Source organism: Prosopis cineraria, unplaced genomic scaffold (genome assembly GCF_029017545.1).
Source record: "Prosopis cineraria cultivar Desert tree isolate PC_DT_omini unplaced genomic scaffold, ASM2901754v1 PC13, whole genome shotgun sequence".
Taxonomy (NCBI): domain Eukaryota; kingdom Viridiplantae; phylum Streptophyta; class Magnoliopsida; order Fabales; family Fabaceae; genus Prosopis; species Prosopis cineraria.
Window position 1 is genome coordinate 36,390,116 of NW_026555344.1, and position 17,105 is coordinate 36,407,220.

At 32.7% G+C, this 17,105-nt stretch overlaps 2 protein-coding genes across 3 annotated transcripts; both read left to right on the forward strand.

Moving 5' to 3' along the window:
• The first annotated feature begins 1,707 nt into the window (after nucleotides 1–1,707).
• On the forward strand, nucleotides 1,708–7,439 carry LOC129291358 (protein PIN-LIKES 6). 2 transcript variants are annotated; one of them, XM_054928652.1, is made up of 11 exons: nucleotides 1,708–1,863; nucleotides 2,176–2,416; nucleotides 2,501–2,580; nucleotides 2,689–2,813; nucleotides 3,365–3,486; nucleotides 3,691–3,882; nucleotides 5,113–5,187; nucleotides 5,580–5,680; nucleotides 6,263–6,315; nucleotides 6,430–6,618; nucleotides 7,101–7,439. In XM_054928652.1, the coding sequence occupies exons 2-11, from the start codon at nucleotides 2,225–2,227 to the stop codon at nucleotides 7,220–7,222; spliced, it is 1,251 nt and encodes a 416-aa protein (XP_054784627.1). In that variant the 5' UTR covers nucleotides 1,708–1,863; nucleotides 2,176–2,224; the 3' UTR covers nucleotides 7,223–7,439. The 2 variants fall into 2 exon arrangements, with proteins under 2 accessions (XP_054784627.1, XP_054784628.1); XM_054928653.1 differs by lacking the exon at nucleotides 1,708–1,863 and having other exon boundaries at nucleotides 1,916–2,416.
• A 6,663-nt stretch (nucleotides 7,440–14,102) lies between these two features.
• LOC129291803 (uncharacterized) lies at nucleotides 14,103–17,006 on the forward strand. Its single transcript, XM_054929330.1, has 6 exons — nucleotides 14,103–14,496; nucleotides 14,626–14,796; nucleotides 15,096–15,227; nucleotides 15,419–15,595; nucleotides 16,011–16,181; nucleotides 16,359–17,006. The coding sequence occupies exons 1-6, from the start codon at nucleotides 14,248–14,250 to the stop codon at nucleotides 16,692–16,694; spliced, it is 1,236 nt and encodes a 411-aa protein (XP_054785305.1). The 5' UTR covers nucleotides 14,103–14,247; the 3' UTR covers nucleotides 16,695–17,006.
• Nucleotides 17,007–17,105: the final 99 nt, after the last annotated feature.

A 17,105-nucleotide genomic window follows, 5' to 3' on the forward strand; every position in this document is an offset into this window, starting at 1 on the left:
TGTTAGTCCTTTGCTAACAAGTATGCATTTAGGTTTTCACAATAATTCATTAGAAATTAATAACAATCTATTTGGGTATTAACAAGTTAAAAAAACTGATAATACAGGCTTAATTGCATGTATTAGTCTTTCATTAATAAGTATTTATTTAAGTTTTGATAACAACATATTCATGATCAACAACAATATAATTGGACTTTTAATAAATAAAATGCAAGAAATTTTAAAGCTCTCTATTTGTAATTGTTCATGTCAGATTAATAATATTAATAAAATAACAAGTGTCATTCATGAATGAACAACACATTGTTATGTTATAATATGAAAGTGGTTAGAAATTTAATTTACTAATATTTTTTTCCTTGCCATATACAATTAAAAAGTTTGGTGACTAAGCTTTTTAGGTGGCTGAAGGATTATGTGATCAAACTCTCCCTTGGTCACCTTTATCAACTATTCTTGAATAAGTGTCATTGGCGTCAAAGCTCTAGTGACCAACTGCTAGCGACCCTGCTCTAACGGTAATGTAAACTTTGTTTAGTGATCCTTAAATACTATTTTTTCTATTAAAAAACTAAATCATTTGTGGTAACTCCAAAGAAGAACAAAGTTTAAAATAATGAACATACAAAAAAATAGAAAGAAAAACAAATGACAGTTAAAAACCTCATAGCAAGTTAATACCAAATCAAAATTTCTTTAGCACTTGTTATCTTATATTTTAGCATTGAAAATGAATGTTTTAAAATTAAATAAGATGTTAAACTAGAAAGATGATGAGTCTCAAGTTTGATACTAGTATAACCAGTTAGACTAGTTGTCAAGCTGCTAACATAATTATTAAATAAAACTAATATTAAATACATATATAAATTATATGTATAAGAAATAAAATATTGCATGTTAATGTTAATAAAATAACACAATATGACCATAAATCAATAATATTATAAATTATAATTTTATAGATAAATCTTAATTAAATTCACTATAAGTAAACATAAAAGTATCTATAATTGCATGTATAGTTGTTAATATCATTTTAGAAAATGATCCTAGATCATATTATATACAAGCGAACAGGTCCAAAATGAAGTTGGTTTTTAATAGACTCTATTCTTTTTCTTTTTCTTTTTAATTTTCTAGCTTTCTTTTATATTAGGTTTAATTATGTCCAAGTTTTTGAAAATCATTTTTGATTTTTAGCTTAGCTTTGATTTTTGATTCAATGGTAGCTTAACTTTGGTCCAACTTAGTTTAACCATGAAAATGATTTTTTATCCAAACTAAGTCGTTAACGGTTTCGATCAACAATCTAACTAATCCGACTATTTAGTTTGATCCACTTCTTAAACATGTATTGAAAATGTTTAAAAAAAATCATGATTTGATACTACATTTTTACGAAGTCTTTAATTGCCATTTTTTCAAATAAAAACTATATATTCTATAAAAAATTTTAGATACTTAATCTTAAATATTTAATAATAATCAAATCAAAACGAGTAAAATATAAGTAGAATTTGTTATAGAATTAATAATATATATATATATATATATATAAATCTACAAGTTATAATTGAATTAGAAATAGATATAGAAATAATCACTTGAGAATGCAATTTTCCCTTTTATCAGATATAGTTAATAGTTTATCAAAAAAGATACAGTTAATAATAGCAGTTGATTTTTCGTTTGATGTTTGATAGGATTGAATCGGATCTATTCCGTCCAAACCCGATATTAAGATTATGAGCTTCATCTTCAACTTCCCTTGAATCTACCATAACATAGTGGTCTATTTACTTTATTTGTTTGCTGGAAATTTCGAGTATATGCCTCTGGTTCACGTGAAACGCTACGGTACTTTCTAACTGCTGTTCTTTCGCCCAGAACTGTCAGTCTGATTTGCGATTCCATTTTTGTTTTCTTTATTCTTTTTTTCGGTTCAGAGTTTAATTATATTTTATTGTTGCAATTAACTCCTGCATCGGTCATTCTCATCTGAATCTAACTTTCTTGCTGCGACATCTTCCGTAGCGTTGTTTCACCTTCTAAAGCTTGTTCTGGGCGCGGGACGCTTGTTAACTACGCACTTTTTGGTTTCTCCTTTTTTTCTTTGCTTCCCACTATGGGCTGAATTTTCTCCAAAACTTCGTCCTTGTTCTTTATTAGGCTCTTTCTGGAATCGTCTTGACTTAGCTTCCACTCTCTGCCGACTAACATGGATACGACGCAAAGCCTTTTCTCTGCTGCCGTTGAGAGTCAGGCTGCAGGAGGAGAGTCCCTTTTGGGTTCCATCAAAATCGCTGTGTTGCCCATAGCTAAAGTATTTACTATGTGTTTTCTGGGTTTCCTCATGGCTTCCAAGTTTGTTAATATTTTGCCTGCTAATGGAAGAAAGCTTCTGAATGGGGTAAGCACTTTTTTCCCTTTAATCATGGGGTAACTCCCTTTCTTTTCTGTGTTTGCTGACCGTTTCTGGGACCGTCTCATGCAGTTGGTTTTTTCACTATTGCTGCCCTGCTTAATATTTTCTCAACTTGGGCAAGCTGTTACGTTACAGAAAATGCTTGAATGGTAATTACTTTACTCTTGAGTCTTTCCTCTTTTCCTTGATTAGTATCTATACCGATTTGTGAAATTTACAGACTTTGGTTGTTCAGAATGCTTCTGTCATTTTTGCAGGTGGTTTATTCCTGCGAACGTTATTCTGGGTTCCATATCAGGCTCGCTGATTGGTCTAGTTGTGGCCTCAATTATCCGTCCTCCGTATCCTTTCTTCAAATTCACGATCATACAAATCGGAATTGGTAAGCCCTCTTAGAAGCGACCTTCATTTACAGTGACGCTTGTACTAGCTAGTCCTCAATAGGCCATCTCTCTGCTCTCCATCTGCAATTTTGTTGAAATTTTAAATTGCCGTCCTCTGATGGTGTGCATATTAGAGTCAAGAACATATGGATCTCAAATCCAAAACCTACAAGTCCTTTTTCCCGTTCCTTGCATTTATATTTCACTAGTACCCATTGCCCCCTGCGGTGTAACTGAACCTTTTGGAAACCTCCATCTTATGAAAAGGAAAAAAAGTTCAGGAAAGGAGTAAATTATCATGAATTAGTCTGAGGTTCATATTTAATCATACATGGTATATCGTCTTTATTTTTCAAACTTTATTCTCCATTATCTGGGATCAGCAATTGCTGCTAAACACGTAATTTAGGCACTTGACATAGCGTTCTGACTGTATTTTTCAAGCATGAGATATCAGAATGTCACACCCAAACTCCTGCTCGGTTACGCTGGTTTTGTGAACTTTGTGTTGATTTTTCACTAGTCATGTCATTTCAAAATTCTGAAACAGGGAACATTGGGAATGTGCCACTCGTCCTACTTTCTGCTTTATGTAGAGACCAAAACAATCCTTTTGGAGATCCAGAAAAATGTAGCACAGATGGGACAGCCTATATATCATTTGGCCAGTGGGTAGGTTTCAAATTTCTCTACATGACTAATTTCTCGCCTTAAGGCTTTTACTTGCAAATTTTTTAATTGAAAAGTGATTTTAAAAAAATTGGCTCTCTCAATAGTGCAAGCAAGTTTATATGTTTATACTAGTTCCTAAACCATGCTTCCAATAAAACAAAATTATACTAGTCAACAGGAATTACTCATTTTGATTTGTCTTAGGTTGGTGCTATCATCCTATACACATATGTATTTAATATGTTGGCGCCTCCTCCTGAAGGCACCTTCGACATTGATAATGAAAGTCTTCCCCTAAAGAGTGCTCCTAAAAGTGATGGCTCACCTGAACAAGATCCCTTGCTCACTGAGAAAGAGGCCGTTTCAATATATCCAAATGTTTCTAAAAGTCAGAAGGTGAGAATGGCTTGATACGCAGGCATTCATTTTTGTCTTGTGCATTTAATCTATTCTGCTTTTACATGATTGATGAAAGTAATTGGTGAAAATTAGATACTTTGTTTTCTGGAAAAGAGGAAGGGAAAGGGAAGAATATTTTGATGTTTCTATGGAAACAGTAATGTGAAAAGTTAGTTGTTTTAGTCGATTGTCCAGGTTGGACCAATAATATAAAGTCACTTGGCTGCAAATTCCATCCTGTGATAGAGTTGAAACTTACACAGATGTTTGCACAGCCTGTGGTTATGCAAGCCGTTCTTAAGAAAGAAAATAAATAGAAGTAAATTTTCTGCCACAAAAAAGTAATAATAATGTTGACGTAGTTGAAATGAAGGTAGAGGAAATTGGTGTCATTGTTGTAGGAGATTGAGCTGCTGGCTAAAGAGGCCGTTTCACCAATGAAAGCCATCAAAATAACGGAGTTGATCTCAACTATAGGCCAATTTAATATCATAAGGTTGAACCATAACAGTACTCATTAGAGGCCTCTATAACAATAAACAATATGCCAATTCAATCTCATAATTTGAACTTTCTGCTTGCAGAACACATGGTGAAGGACAGAAGACTATGGCAGTGTGAGAAAATTCTGTGATGTCAAAAAATTCTCTGTCCTCTTCCACCAATTCAATTCCATGCTACACTAAGTCCGACCTAGTGATCCCACTGCATGTCTTTCGTATTTTCATTGCAAGGGATCATATAATGCGGGGTTAAGGGACCCTTTCTTCCTTTTAATCATTTTTACATCCACTGTTCTGTTACTATTGGTGGTGGCCTTTGGATAGAGTTGTAGGTTATTAGGATGTTTCTCTATCCTTCTTTACTATTGTCATATTGTGTGCTTGCCCACTGTTTTTCTGTTTCTTGTTCTGAATACTATATTAGTCAACTAGTTACCTGAATGTTTAGTGCCTTCTGATGAATGTTTTTCTTTTAACGAAAGTAATTAATACTGTTTCATGCGATTTTCATAATTATCATCTCTAATTTATCTGGACACAAACCATCTGAGATGAGTTCATTAACTGAAGTCAATGAGCCCAGTTATTGAAGTCATTTCTTCTTATGCCTTCTGAATTTGACTTCGTCTTTCAATTTTATTTTTAAATGCATAAACATGGTATCAATTTATTTAATATGTTCCCAGGATAGGATGTTTTCAGTAACACCTTATTGTTGATGCAGGTCAAACATTTCTTTGCATTCGTGTGTGAGAGGTTGAAGCTTAAGCAAATTCTTCAGCCTCCTATTATTGCATCAGTAAGCTTCACACACTGAACTGCCTTCACCCCCTATTCTTTTTCTGTTTACGTGTGTGGCTGGAAGAATAATCTGTGCTTGTCTTGATTGGCTAATTCGATTTACCTAGATTGTCATTCTTTAAATATTTGCTAGACACTTTAGTAACAGAACTTTGTGCAGTGACGAATAGGGTAACCTGTGGGAAATAGGTATGCTGCTGCTATCCCATTTTAAAACTGATACAACCTGGTCATGTAGAAAGTTTAACAGACCTACATATGCTCAGCTTCTTTTCTGCATTCTGCATCACTATATCGGCAGTAGTATTGCTTCATCTTCCGACACATGAGGTTGTAAACTCAAGTTTGTTGTGTTCTAGAACTAATTTACTGGAATGATATATGTTGCAGATTCTAGCTATGGGACTTGGTGCAGTCCCACTCTTCAAACGATTGATCTTTACATCTGATGCTCCTCTGTTCTTCTTCACTGACAGTTGCATGATTCTAGGGTATGCTTATTTAATTTGCTATGAAGTGAAATCTGAACATTCCATTGGCGGAGCTATGAAAATTTAGACTATCATATTGCAATAAGAACAACTTGTTCACATAAAAAATGTTATTACATTCACATTGACATTTTTTTAATACCCCAGCAGTTAAAGTCTTTAATAATAAAAGTCTTGATGACAATCAGGAATGCTTATTTGGAAAGTTTGAGCTACATGGTGAGACCTAAAACAAAAATACGTGCCGTGGCCCATCGTTTTATGTAGTTGTTCATCTTTTGACTTGTAACATCGAAATTCAATTCACGACCATACAATAACTTCCACTACTTGGAATATAAATTGTATAAAGGATTGATCGTCTAATTTTCTTATGAAAATTCCAATCTCAGTTATAAAGCAATTAATAAATTTAATATGTATGCGTTATATATGGAGCCTGGTCAAGCTAGTATGGGTCTATAATCTATGCTACTGATCAAAAAGGATATTTTTTTCAACTACAAGTATATGTTTGTAACTATAGGTATTCTATTAGAACTATTATTGTTGATATTGTTTAATAACGCCGTTTATTATCAGGGAGGCCATGATTCCTTGCATTCTGTTGGCATTAGGAGGCAACCTTGTTGATGGTAAACTCATGTCTTGGCAGTCTCGTTCTTTATAATATATTTTCGCTGATATTGTTTCTCAAGTCAACTCTTTTTGACTGAAACTCTTAATGATTGTTGATTGTATATCTGTAGGACCTGGAAGTTCAAAACTTGGTTATCGGACAACTGTTGCTATTATTGTGGGGCGGTTAGTGTTGGTACCTCCTGCCGGTATTGGCATTGTCATGTTGGCAGACAAGCTTGGTTTCCTGCCCCCTGGTGATAAGATGTTTCGATTTGTTCTTCTCCTGCAGCATTCCATGCCCACATCTGTTCTTGCTGGTAATTCTTAGCTCTCACTGTTAAGACATTTCTGAACACAATTTTGGCGTTAAAATTTCCAAGTGTGTTATTGTATTATAGGGATAATATAACATAGTTCCTGAACTTTCTCTCAATTATCAATGTAGTCTCTGAATTTTGACTCAACACAAATCAATCTTCATAGTTTATTGAGTTAAGGAATTATAGAACTGAGTTGTACATAAGAATTGAATTGTTCTAAGTCAAGACACTTCAAGAACTAAATTGTTCCAAATCAAAGTTTAGGGTCTGAGTTGATAATTGAAGCAAAGTTTAAGGATAAAAAGTTACATTTTCCCTATATTATATCAGACTCATAACTTGTGCTTGGGTTGGAGATTGTTTCTGCTATGACCTCTTGGTTGCTAGTTGCTTCCGATGCATATAATGAATATTGGTTTTTCATTTTGGCCAAAAAAGAATATTGGTTTTTCATGCCCGAATCCTTTACTTGTTTCCAGGTGCTGTTGCTAATTTAAGAGGTTGTGGGAGGGAAGCAGCTGCTATACTCTTCTGGGTTCATGTTTTTGCTGTCTTCTCGATGGCTGGATGGATTATTTTGTATCTAAGCATTCTTTTCTAAGGCGGCAGTAGTGAACTTGGTTTCAAAATTGTTTTGGTGTATATGTAGGTTAGTGGGGATTCACGATCACTGGCTACTCCTAATTAATGTGAATTTGAGTCTTAAGCATGTTCTTCAGGAGAGCCAGCAAAATATTATTTAACGCCCCCTTCCAAGAAAAGTTGAAGAAAGGGATTTCAGAATAATTTTCTAATTTCATGAGATTTTTTTACGTTTAGATTTATCGTGTGAGATTTAAGAGTGATTTTCTCTATAGAAAATATTGAGCAATGGAACTGTAATAAGTGATGATAGAAATAACAATCAAGTCATCTTAATTAATGAAGGATTTCTCACACTCACAAAGTTTGAACCCCCAACAATCCCCTTGAGTCCAGTGTATGCACAACTTGAAAAGTATTTTATGACTATTTTATGACTTCTTAATTAGGATATTGATATTGACATTAACATTATTCAATTCATATTATTTTGCGTGTGTGTGTGAAGAGGATCTAGCTCTCTTTCGCTGGTTTTTTAATTGATGGCATGTAAGAAAAATCTAATAAACCAACATTTTGACAAGTAATATTCTACTGAATTATTTGCCAATTCATTATTGATAAAAAAAAAAAAAACATATGAAAGTGAGCCTAGAGATTCTTCAACTTTTAATTGTTGACATTGAGATTAGGACTACAGAAAGGATTGATCGGATAAGACTTTGGCCTAATCTGAGGTCTGAGTTAAGCAACCCGTGATCTGATCTGGTCCTAGTATAACCTGAAGTCAAACAGGACCGAACTAGTCTAGTGGGATTAAAAGACTAGTTCTGGTTTTATCCAGTATTTTACTTTTTTTTTATCTACAAAAGGTAGCAATTTATTTTAACATAATAAACTAAATTAGCATAATAAAATTATTTATAGTCATATAAAATTTATCACAACAACAGCAATTATAAACAATCTCTAATAATAAGGAATAGTATCTTAGTTACAATACAAATAATTATGAAACAACTTTCAACAATGTTAAACAACCTCTAATATGTCTAAAGTTCATTACACTAAGTTAACAACAAATTTCATCAATAAAAGGAAAAGAATGAGGTTGGTCAATGTTGAAATTTTGCTCTATATTCATGACTTCACAAGTGTAAAGCACAAAAAATTACTAATTATTATAATAAATTAACTTACTATAATAATAATTAATAAATTAATTATAATTTTATTAAATAAATTTATAGGATTGGACCAGACCAAGTGGTCCAAATGCTCGATCTCTTGTCCAATCCAACCTGAAGAAAGAGTCTTGTCTTTTCAGTTTTTTGGTCTTGAAAGACCAAATTTTATCTGGACTAAATAGGACTAGGTTTGTCTTAAGTTGAATTAGATTGAACTGGATTGAAGGGCTTTTGCACAGTCTTAATTGAGATCTAGGTGGAAAATGATAATGAATAATTAGTACAAGACAGGTGTGCCTGCTGTGGTGAAATTAAAATTATGAATGCGCGCGCGCAAGAATCTCTGCTTTACATCGGTTAAAAGAATGAATTAATACATTGAAGAGATTAGCTGTCAATAATGAAAGAATCTTTGCTTTGCTTCGCAGGAAGAATTTCCAGCGTTTGAGTTGTTGGCGAACACACTTAATTTGTACGAGAAAATCAGAACAAACACATTCACATGTCAATAAATAATACATACAGATCATGCTGACTTGTATGTTCTAAACTTCAACTAAAATTAACTTGAAGATTTTACTTTTAACTCTATGAATTTCTATTATTATGAAATGATCAGACTCTTACACGGGAACGATGGCTAAATGAATTGTGCAAGAGACTAATTACTCCCAAAGCTCTTTTTGCAAACTTAGGGACTTAGATTGTGCAGGCTAATACATTATTCAAACCATATATACAAGGTGATCAATTTGAACAAGTTTCACATTCATAATCACAAGTTTGTATGAAATCTCTCAAGCCTTCTCTTTTCCAAGAAGCCATGCTCATCTCTGGTCAAAGCTTCACTCATAGGAAAAAAATCATTGCCAAATTCGATATTTTACTATAATATTTGTCCATATACATAATAAGGGTTGTTATATGCAAAACTTACATATACTACAACTTTTTTGTTAATACACAAAATAACTTGGAATACATTTTTCTTGGTCATTTTACGTAATTTCTAGATCCTTGTATGTAATTTTTAGATTAGGTCCCTTAATTTATTTTTTTTCCTTTTTATAATTTTTAAGGTCTTTTTCTATCATTTTTTTGATCAACTAACAATCAAATTTAACTTTTGCTAATAGTATGGGTTTGATTGCACAATTTTTAAAAGTTGAAGGAGAATATTACACTAACAAAGATTGTAGGATTCTAAATACTCTTAGATCTACAGTTTAATTTTCTTTTTTAACCCAAATATATATAAAAATATTTAAACAACATACAAAATCTGTGTGTTTTTATTTTATAAACCTCTACATGTAAAATTTAACTTAGGAAGAATCGCACCTAGGGCCCTCAAGAGAGAAAAATTGCACCTAGGGCACAAGATAATCTGAATGTTTTTGAAAGCCTAAGGGCCCTATGTGAAAATATGCTTTAACAGGAAATGATTCATTTACCCCTCCCAAAATCAATGAATCTTCCACGATCTATTTTAATAGCAGAGAAAATATGTTTTCTTGGATTTTTAGGATTTTTAGGAACTAATACAAAAGATGTAAAAATCAGAACTTGCTATCACTGATTTGTGAATATCTAAAGTTGAAAATTATAAACTTCAAATTGTGAATAGATAGATCTATACTTCTGAATATTTGAACATTTAGTTGTAAATTTTTGAACTTTTGAAACATGTCAACTCTAAACTTTTTCTTATCAAAATATGGACTTTTATTTGTAAATGTTTAAACTTATACTTGTGAATATTATTTCACTTGTACATTTATGAACTTTGCTTATTTGTACAAGGATATAAAATGATTCTTCAAGTGTGACATTTTATGCTGGCTAGTGAAACATCCCAAAAATGTCAAAGTTTAAAGTGTCTTTGCACTCACAATAGGAACCAAAGGAAAATAAAAATAATAGGGAGGATGGCTTTTACATCTCACTGTATAGTAGTATTCACTGGAATCTCAACTTCTGATCTTCTGATAGTCAAAGATTGGATTATTTGTCATGAAAACATGAACATTATCTTGTTAATATTGGATATTTAGTTGTAAATTCAATTGTAAATTATCTAGATATGATGTATATGTTCTTGAAAATTTAATGAAAACATATTGTTAATATAAAAGGACATTGTGCAGATGTTCAAGTATGCCATTTAGTAGGATCTTGTATTATTAATATATAAAATTTGTCATGTTATTTATAAATGTTCAACTTGACCACACAAATCATGTAAAATAAATATATATTATATTGTTAATAAATTGACCTTATCATGTTATACACGGACCATATGGTTAAGTTGAACATTACAAAAAAAATATGACAAGTTCTATATGTTAACAATACAAGATCCTACTATATGGTACACTTGAACATATACGTAACATCCTTTTATATTAACAATATGTTTTCATTGATTTTTCAAGAGTATATATATCATATCTAGATAATTTTTAACTGAATATCCAATATTAATAAGATAATGTTCATGTTTCCACAATACATAATCCAATCTTTGACTATTAGAAGATCATAAGCTAAGGTTCCCATGAATGCTGCTGTATAGTGAGATGAAGAAGCCATCATCCCTATTATTTTTATTTTCGTTTGGTTCCTGTTGTGAGTACAAGGGCACTTTGATCTTTGACATTATTAGGATGCTTTACTAGCTAATATAAAATGTCACACCTGAACCATTTTATACTCTTACACAGGTGAGCAAAGTTAAATTATGTACAAGTAAAAGTCCTAATATTCACAAGTATAAATTCAAATATTTACAAGTAAAAGTCCATATCTTAATAAACAAAGATTCAAGGTTGACATGTTTTCAAAGTTCACAAATTTACAGCTAAACTTCTAAATAGTCATAGGTATAGATCAATCTATTCACAATTCGAAGTGCAAGATTTCTGACTTTATATATTCACAAATCAATTATAGTAATTTTGAATTTTATAGCTTTTATAGCAGTCCTTAAAAATCTCGTTGTAGTTCCTAAAAATCCTAGAAAACCCTAGAAGACAACAAATAGATCTAAGAGAAAACTTACATGAATACTTGAGTTCTAGAAGTTCGATGTTAAAGAGCTCACCGGTGCTCATCTAAACACAATGGCTATTAATATAGGAAGAATGATCTACAGAAGTTATTCGGGGATGACAGTGGAGGCAATGAGGTCAAGATGTGAAAAATCTAATTCTTTTATATTGGCTCACCGTAAAAAGGGATGATGGATCGAAAAGATGGAAGACAGAAGGGAAGAATTAGGGAATTGCAATGCAATACTGTGAGGAGGAAGAAGATGAAGAGGAAGAGAGAGAAGAAAGAGAGAGGAAGAAGAAAGGAGGAAAAAAAATATCATATCATGAAAGATTGATTGGTTTTGGAAGGGGCAAATGAATATTTTTTATCACTAAAATATATTTTCATTTAGGACCCTCAAACTTTCAAAAACATTTCAGATTACATTGGGTCATTAGTGTAATTTTTTTTTCTCTTGAGAACCCTAGGTGCAATCAAACACATCATGAAAATTTATTCGAAACAACAACTCACATGAACTTTATCCAAAGTCATGTCCAATTCATAATTTTTACATCAACTTTTGTATGTGTCAGAGACTCATAGTAGTACGACGTCAACCCTGTAACCCACTCACACCAACCTGACCCACCTTTTATTACTTGTTTCTTTCTTTCTATATAAAACTTATATTTAGTAAGTCCTAAATTTAATTAAACATGATGATAATTAAATTTTATTTTTTTATATAAATATGAATTAGATTCAAGTATTATAGTGTTTAATTAAGAATAATTCTTTCAATAGATTTCAGAATCTCATACTTAAACCATCATGGTCCCTTCCATCAAAACAATTATGAATCTTGTTCTGCTGACTGCTAAATTGTCAAAACATTTTATGAGGTTTAATTGAATTGTGAGGACCCAACATGGTTGTTAAAATCGCAATTTGAATTGTTGGAATCACTGACTTTACATTTTCAGATGACTCTATCTACTTAACTCGTGTGTAGACACGCTACTCTTCTCCACTCGCTCAAAATTGCGGGTCAGTTCACTGAAATTGGTTTAATCGTAGTTACTCGATGTTTCAAGACGAGTTGGATTTTGGAAGCACCAGTCTCCAGAAGTCAGACCCCACTTCTTTATTTTAAATTTATTAAAAATTTATTTAGTGAAAATTTATTTAATAAAAATTAATTTAATGAAAATCAATTGTTGTAATAAAATATGCATTTAAATAATTTTTTTAAAAGTCAGTTTGGTACACTAAAATTTTTGCTTTTAAATATACAATTACCAAAATAAACATTAATTTATGATGATTTATAATTTTTATTATACAAATATAATATATTTAAAAATGTAATAAAAATTTTAAATAACATAAAATTTGATCTATAATACTAAAAACTTGATCTCTAGTTATTTATACTTTTTTAATTTGTAATTTTAAAAAATATAATAAAGATTTATAATTTTTATTATACATTAATGCTAAAAATTAACATAATTAATTATTCAATTTATAATGATAAAAACTTGATACCTAATTATTATTATTGAAATAATAATTATATTTTAATAAATTAATTATTTTTTAAATAAAAGAATAAGAAATTAAAATTTAAATAATATGATAAAATAATATCCTACTTTTTAAATTCACTTTTAAAAAATTTTAAATAGTTATATTTCTCAAATTCACTCTCAACCATTATTTAAATGTACTTTTAATATGTGATTTTTTATAAAATATTTTATTTAAATAACTTTCAACATCATAAAAATAAAATTGTGCTTTCTGAGTGAAATGCAAACAAACCAAATAAACACTTAAAAGGTTTCTAAACCCAACCCCCCCCCCCCCCCCCCCCCAAAAACCCCAAAACACGAATGCTTCTTATTTTAACGGCAGTAAGTTTAACATATATACTCCTTTAATACATAATGTGCAGCCAAAAAATATGTTAAAAAATATATTTCGTCAATAAATTAAAATTTTAACATGACATGAAATAAAAAACACATCTTTTTTTGAAAATGATATTAATGTTATTTATGTATAAATTATATTATTTTTTCCATGTTGTGAACGGTTAATAATTCAAGCAAAAGCACAATCAGTGCAATAATATAATTAAAAAAGCTATCACTAATTATTTACTATTTTTTCAAAGAAATTTGTAAATTAGTTTCTATTATTTGTATAATTGCTTTTCTTAACATATTATGATTATTTTAGCTCAAACAAACAACGAGGCTTTCTGATTAATTATTAAATAATAACAACATTTTAAAAATATTTTTATAAGAATATTTTAATTGTTTATTAATATGTTAGCCTTTATTCATTATCAAGGTAAACAAATGATCATTATTTCTTACCAGAAATTTTAATGTATATAAACACACGTCTTCATAATTTATTAGTAATAGATAAATTCTTATGATTTTACGTTTATGATACGAATTCACCCTAACTTAACGAGTTTATTTGGAGTCACGATTTTGACAATATTGGAACTCAAGGCAGTTCTTTATTATTATTATTTTTCTTTTCCTCTCATTTATTCTTTTTTTGGGGCCCACATGCCTCTCTCCCTCTATGTCTGGCTCTTGCGTGTTTTTCTTCTGTTATATTATTATATTTTACGCTTTGGATTTGGATTTTTCTTACTCGTAACAACGGAAAATAGAGTTCGTTAGCAGTTGAATCTCTCTCTCCTTTCTCTTCTCCTTCCTTCTCCCGTCGTCTTCTTCGTCGACGTCGTCGCCGCCGGCGGTGGCTGTTCCGCCATACAACTTTCAATAATACAATGGCTTACCGGAGGAGGCAGGGAATCTCCAGAAATTCCACCTTCAAAGAAGAATTTCATCCTTCCCCTAACGATCCCGTTGCCAATTCTTCTCCTCTCTTGACTCCTTCTTATTCTTTTTCTCCCTCTTCCTCTTCCCCTTCCTCTCTTGCAGCTCAGGCCATCAAAGCCTCCGCCTCTCGCCGCGATCCCGCTCTTTCCTTCGCGTACTCCGACTCCGCTTTTGCCTCCGATCATATCAGATCCAAGGTTCGTTTTGTTTCATTTTCGCCCTTCTTCTTTGTAAATGATCGGATTAGGTTATTCCTAATTCTTCTGTGTGTGTGTGTGTTGTTTTTTTTTTTTTTTGCTATTTTCGATTCCTCTGCGGAAATGCAGGGCTATGATGCAAATGATGATGCCTCAGGCAGGGGCGACTCCAAGTCAGGATTCTGGGGAACGCTTGCGCAGAAAGCCAAATCTATTCTTGATGAAGATAATTTAACCTCACAAAATGAAATGCGCGACAGACTTAGATCGCAGTCATTTCATACCTCTAATGGTGGCCAGGTGATTGATTATGCCTTGTACGTTTTCTACGATAATGCGGATTCTCTTTTTCTCAGCTGCTTCCTCTTCTTTCACGTGCATTCTTTTATACATTTACAAATTATATATGTATGTATCATAATGTTGATCCCTCAAAATATATGTTTTTGAAAATGGAGCAGAGAAATCGGGTTACTTGTTTTACTCAGGGCACGTATCACAAAACTTGGTTTTCTTGTATTTTGATTTTGAACCTTGTTTACTCAATTGTTAGATTCAATTTTTTAGTTTCTTTGACATGGATTCCCCTTCGTCAACAGTTCAACCTCAAACAATCATATCATTCACCCGAGGGTCTTCTGAAAATGGATAATCCTAGACTACGGAAGGGCTTGGATGCTATTACCACTTCCCTCAATCACCTAGGAGACACCTTTGAGAAAGCTTTTGAGGTATCTGTTCTTATTCCATTGAATTTAAGGTTCTACGATGTCAAAATTTTATTTATTATCAGCTCGAGAGATGACTGCATCATCGTCATTAGAATCTGTGATTTTCTTTTTATCAGTTATCACTTAATTGCTTACTCAAATGAGAGTTATGCTTTATATATATGTATATCGGTTTCTCCTATGTTTCTCAGGAAGGTCGGACGATTGTGGAAACCAAGACTGCAGACCTGAGGACTCAAATAAGGCGAAAAGGGGGCAACCCTGGGGACCCAAATCAAGCTTCGGATGTGATCAGCAGCGCATTGAAGCAACCACCCCCAACAGAGAATCTAACAGACCATGAAACACAACTCAAGGCATCCCGCGACGTAAGGTGGCAACTAAGTAATTGCGGTTCATGCATTGAATCCATGGGGGGTCATATGGCTGCAGTTCCTAATATAAAATTTAAGTTAACGGCAAAGTTGTTAGTTTAATGTCGTTTAATCACCTTAATCTTTTAATTAGTCCTTACTTCACCACACATTGGCATGAGGCTTTAATTTACTTAAGTTTAGCGGAAAGGTGTTTATATTGCGTCTTGAGCAAGACCGTCTTGCTTATATGATCCCATATTCATTGTGAGGAAACATTCTCATTATTGATTCACATGTGGCAAAATTATTTTTTTACTTAATGAATTATTAACTTTTCTGGTGTTCCGATGCTTTTTTACTATGTCAGAATCAGTTACTTAGATTCATATGAGTTGACCGGCATAATTTCCCTTTTCTTCGGGCGCAGGTGGCGATGGCAACAGCGGCCAAGGCAAAATTACTTCTTCGTGAGCTAAAAACTGTTAAAGCAGATTTAGCATTTGCCAAAGCACGTTGTGCTCAACTTGAAGAAGAAAATAAGTTACTCCGGGACAGGGAGGGTCGTGAAAAGGGACACGACCGCGCAGATGATGAGCTGGTATTTGCTTCGATTTTTTTTCCCCCTGGCTGTTGTGTTTCATTTACCTTATTTCTGTGCTGTTCGCGTTATATGAACCTTGAAACTGTTAGCTACCTGCAAGTATATGAACCTTGCGTTGTTCATTGGATGAGACAGAGTGAAACAAGCTTAAAGTAATTAGATGATTGATGACAGATACGGGAACAACTTGAGACACTTCTGGCTGAGAAGGCTCGTTTGGCCAATGAGAACGAGACATATGCCCGAGAAAACCGATTCCTTAGGGAAATAGTGGAATACCACCAGCTGACAATGCAGGATGTGGTGTACGTAGATGAAGGCATGGAAGAAGTGACTGAAGTTTTCCCAATCAACAGCGATGGAATCCATCGAGTGTTGTCCCTCTCATCACTCTCCTCAATGGCAGAGGCAAGTGCACCAGCCACGAAGGAAATAGTACCTGTGCATCCAGAGAAAATGAACACGTCAGGGGCTGACACTGAGGCTCCTCCTAGGCATCTCAGTATCTGAATTTGACATGGCCCACCTAATTGATTCCCTTTATAACTTAGACGTGGTTGGTTGTGGAAGATATGTGATGGAGGGTGTTTTGGGAGAGTGCTTGAGATTACATATTTGTTATTCTTTTTTGTATGTATCTTTTCCCTCCATGAGGGTTGGGTCGATTTTGTCGATATCTTTGTTTTGTATTTTTTATTTTTTGCCCAAAGCTTGTCTGCTCAGCTGATGCGTGTCACAGAAAGTTTTTGGAATTTGAATCACTCATGTAAGATAAACTTCCATTAAGAGAGTGAAGTTGAAGCTTGTATTTCATCTCTCGAATTCCTCGTTGTATTTTGGTTTAGTTTTGGCCTCCACACTGGGATACACACAAACACACACGTGTGTTTTACAGCTATGCAAATTCATTAAGCTATACAA

What these genes read in the sequence shown, in the direction of transcription:
- LOC129291358 (XM_054928652.1), top strand. Translation starts at nt 2,225, where the DNA reads ATGGATACGACGCAAAGCCTTTTCTCTGCTGCCGTTGAGAGTCAGGCT. An exon ending in GAAGAAAGCTTCTGAATGGG is followed by an intron (nt 2,417 to 2,500) that starts GTAAGCACTTTT and finishes CGTCTCATGCAG; the next exon opens with TTGGTTTTTTCACTATTGCT. An exon ending in GATCATACAAATCGGAATTG is followed by an intron (nt 2,814 to 3,364) that starts GTAAGCCCTCTT and finishes ATTCTGAAACAG; the next exon opens with GGAACATTGGGAATGTGCCA.
- LOC129291803 (XM_054929330.1), top strand. Translation starts at nt 14,248, where the DNA reads ATGGCTTACCGGAGGAGGCAGGGAATCTCCAGAAATTCCACCTTCAAA. An exon ending in CCTTTGAGAAAGCTTTTGAG is followed by an intron (nt 15,228 to 15,418) that starts GTATCTGTTCTT and finishes TATGTTTCTCAG; the next exon opens with GAAGGTCGGACGATTGTGGA. An exon ending in ACCGCGCAGATGATGAGCTG is followed by an intron (nt 16,182 to 16,358) that starts GTATTTGCTTCG and finishes GATTGATGACAG; the next exon opens with ATACGGGAACAACTTGAGAC.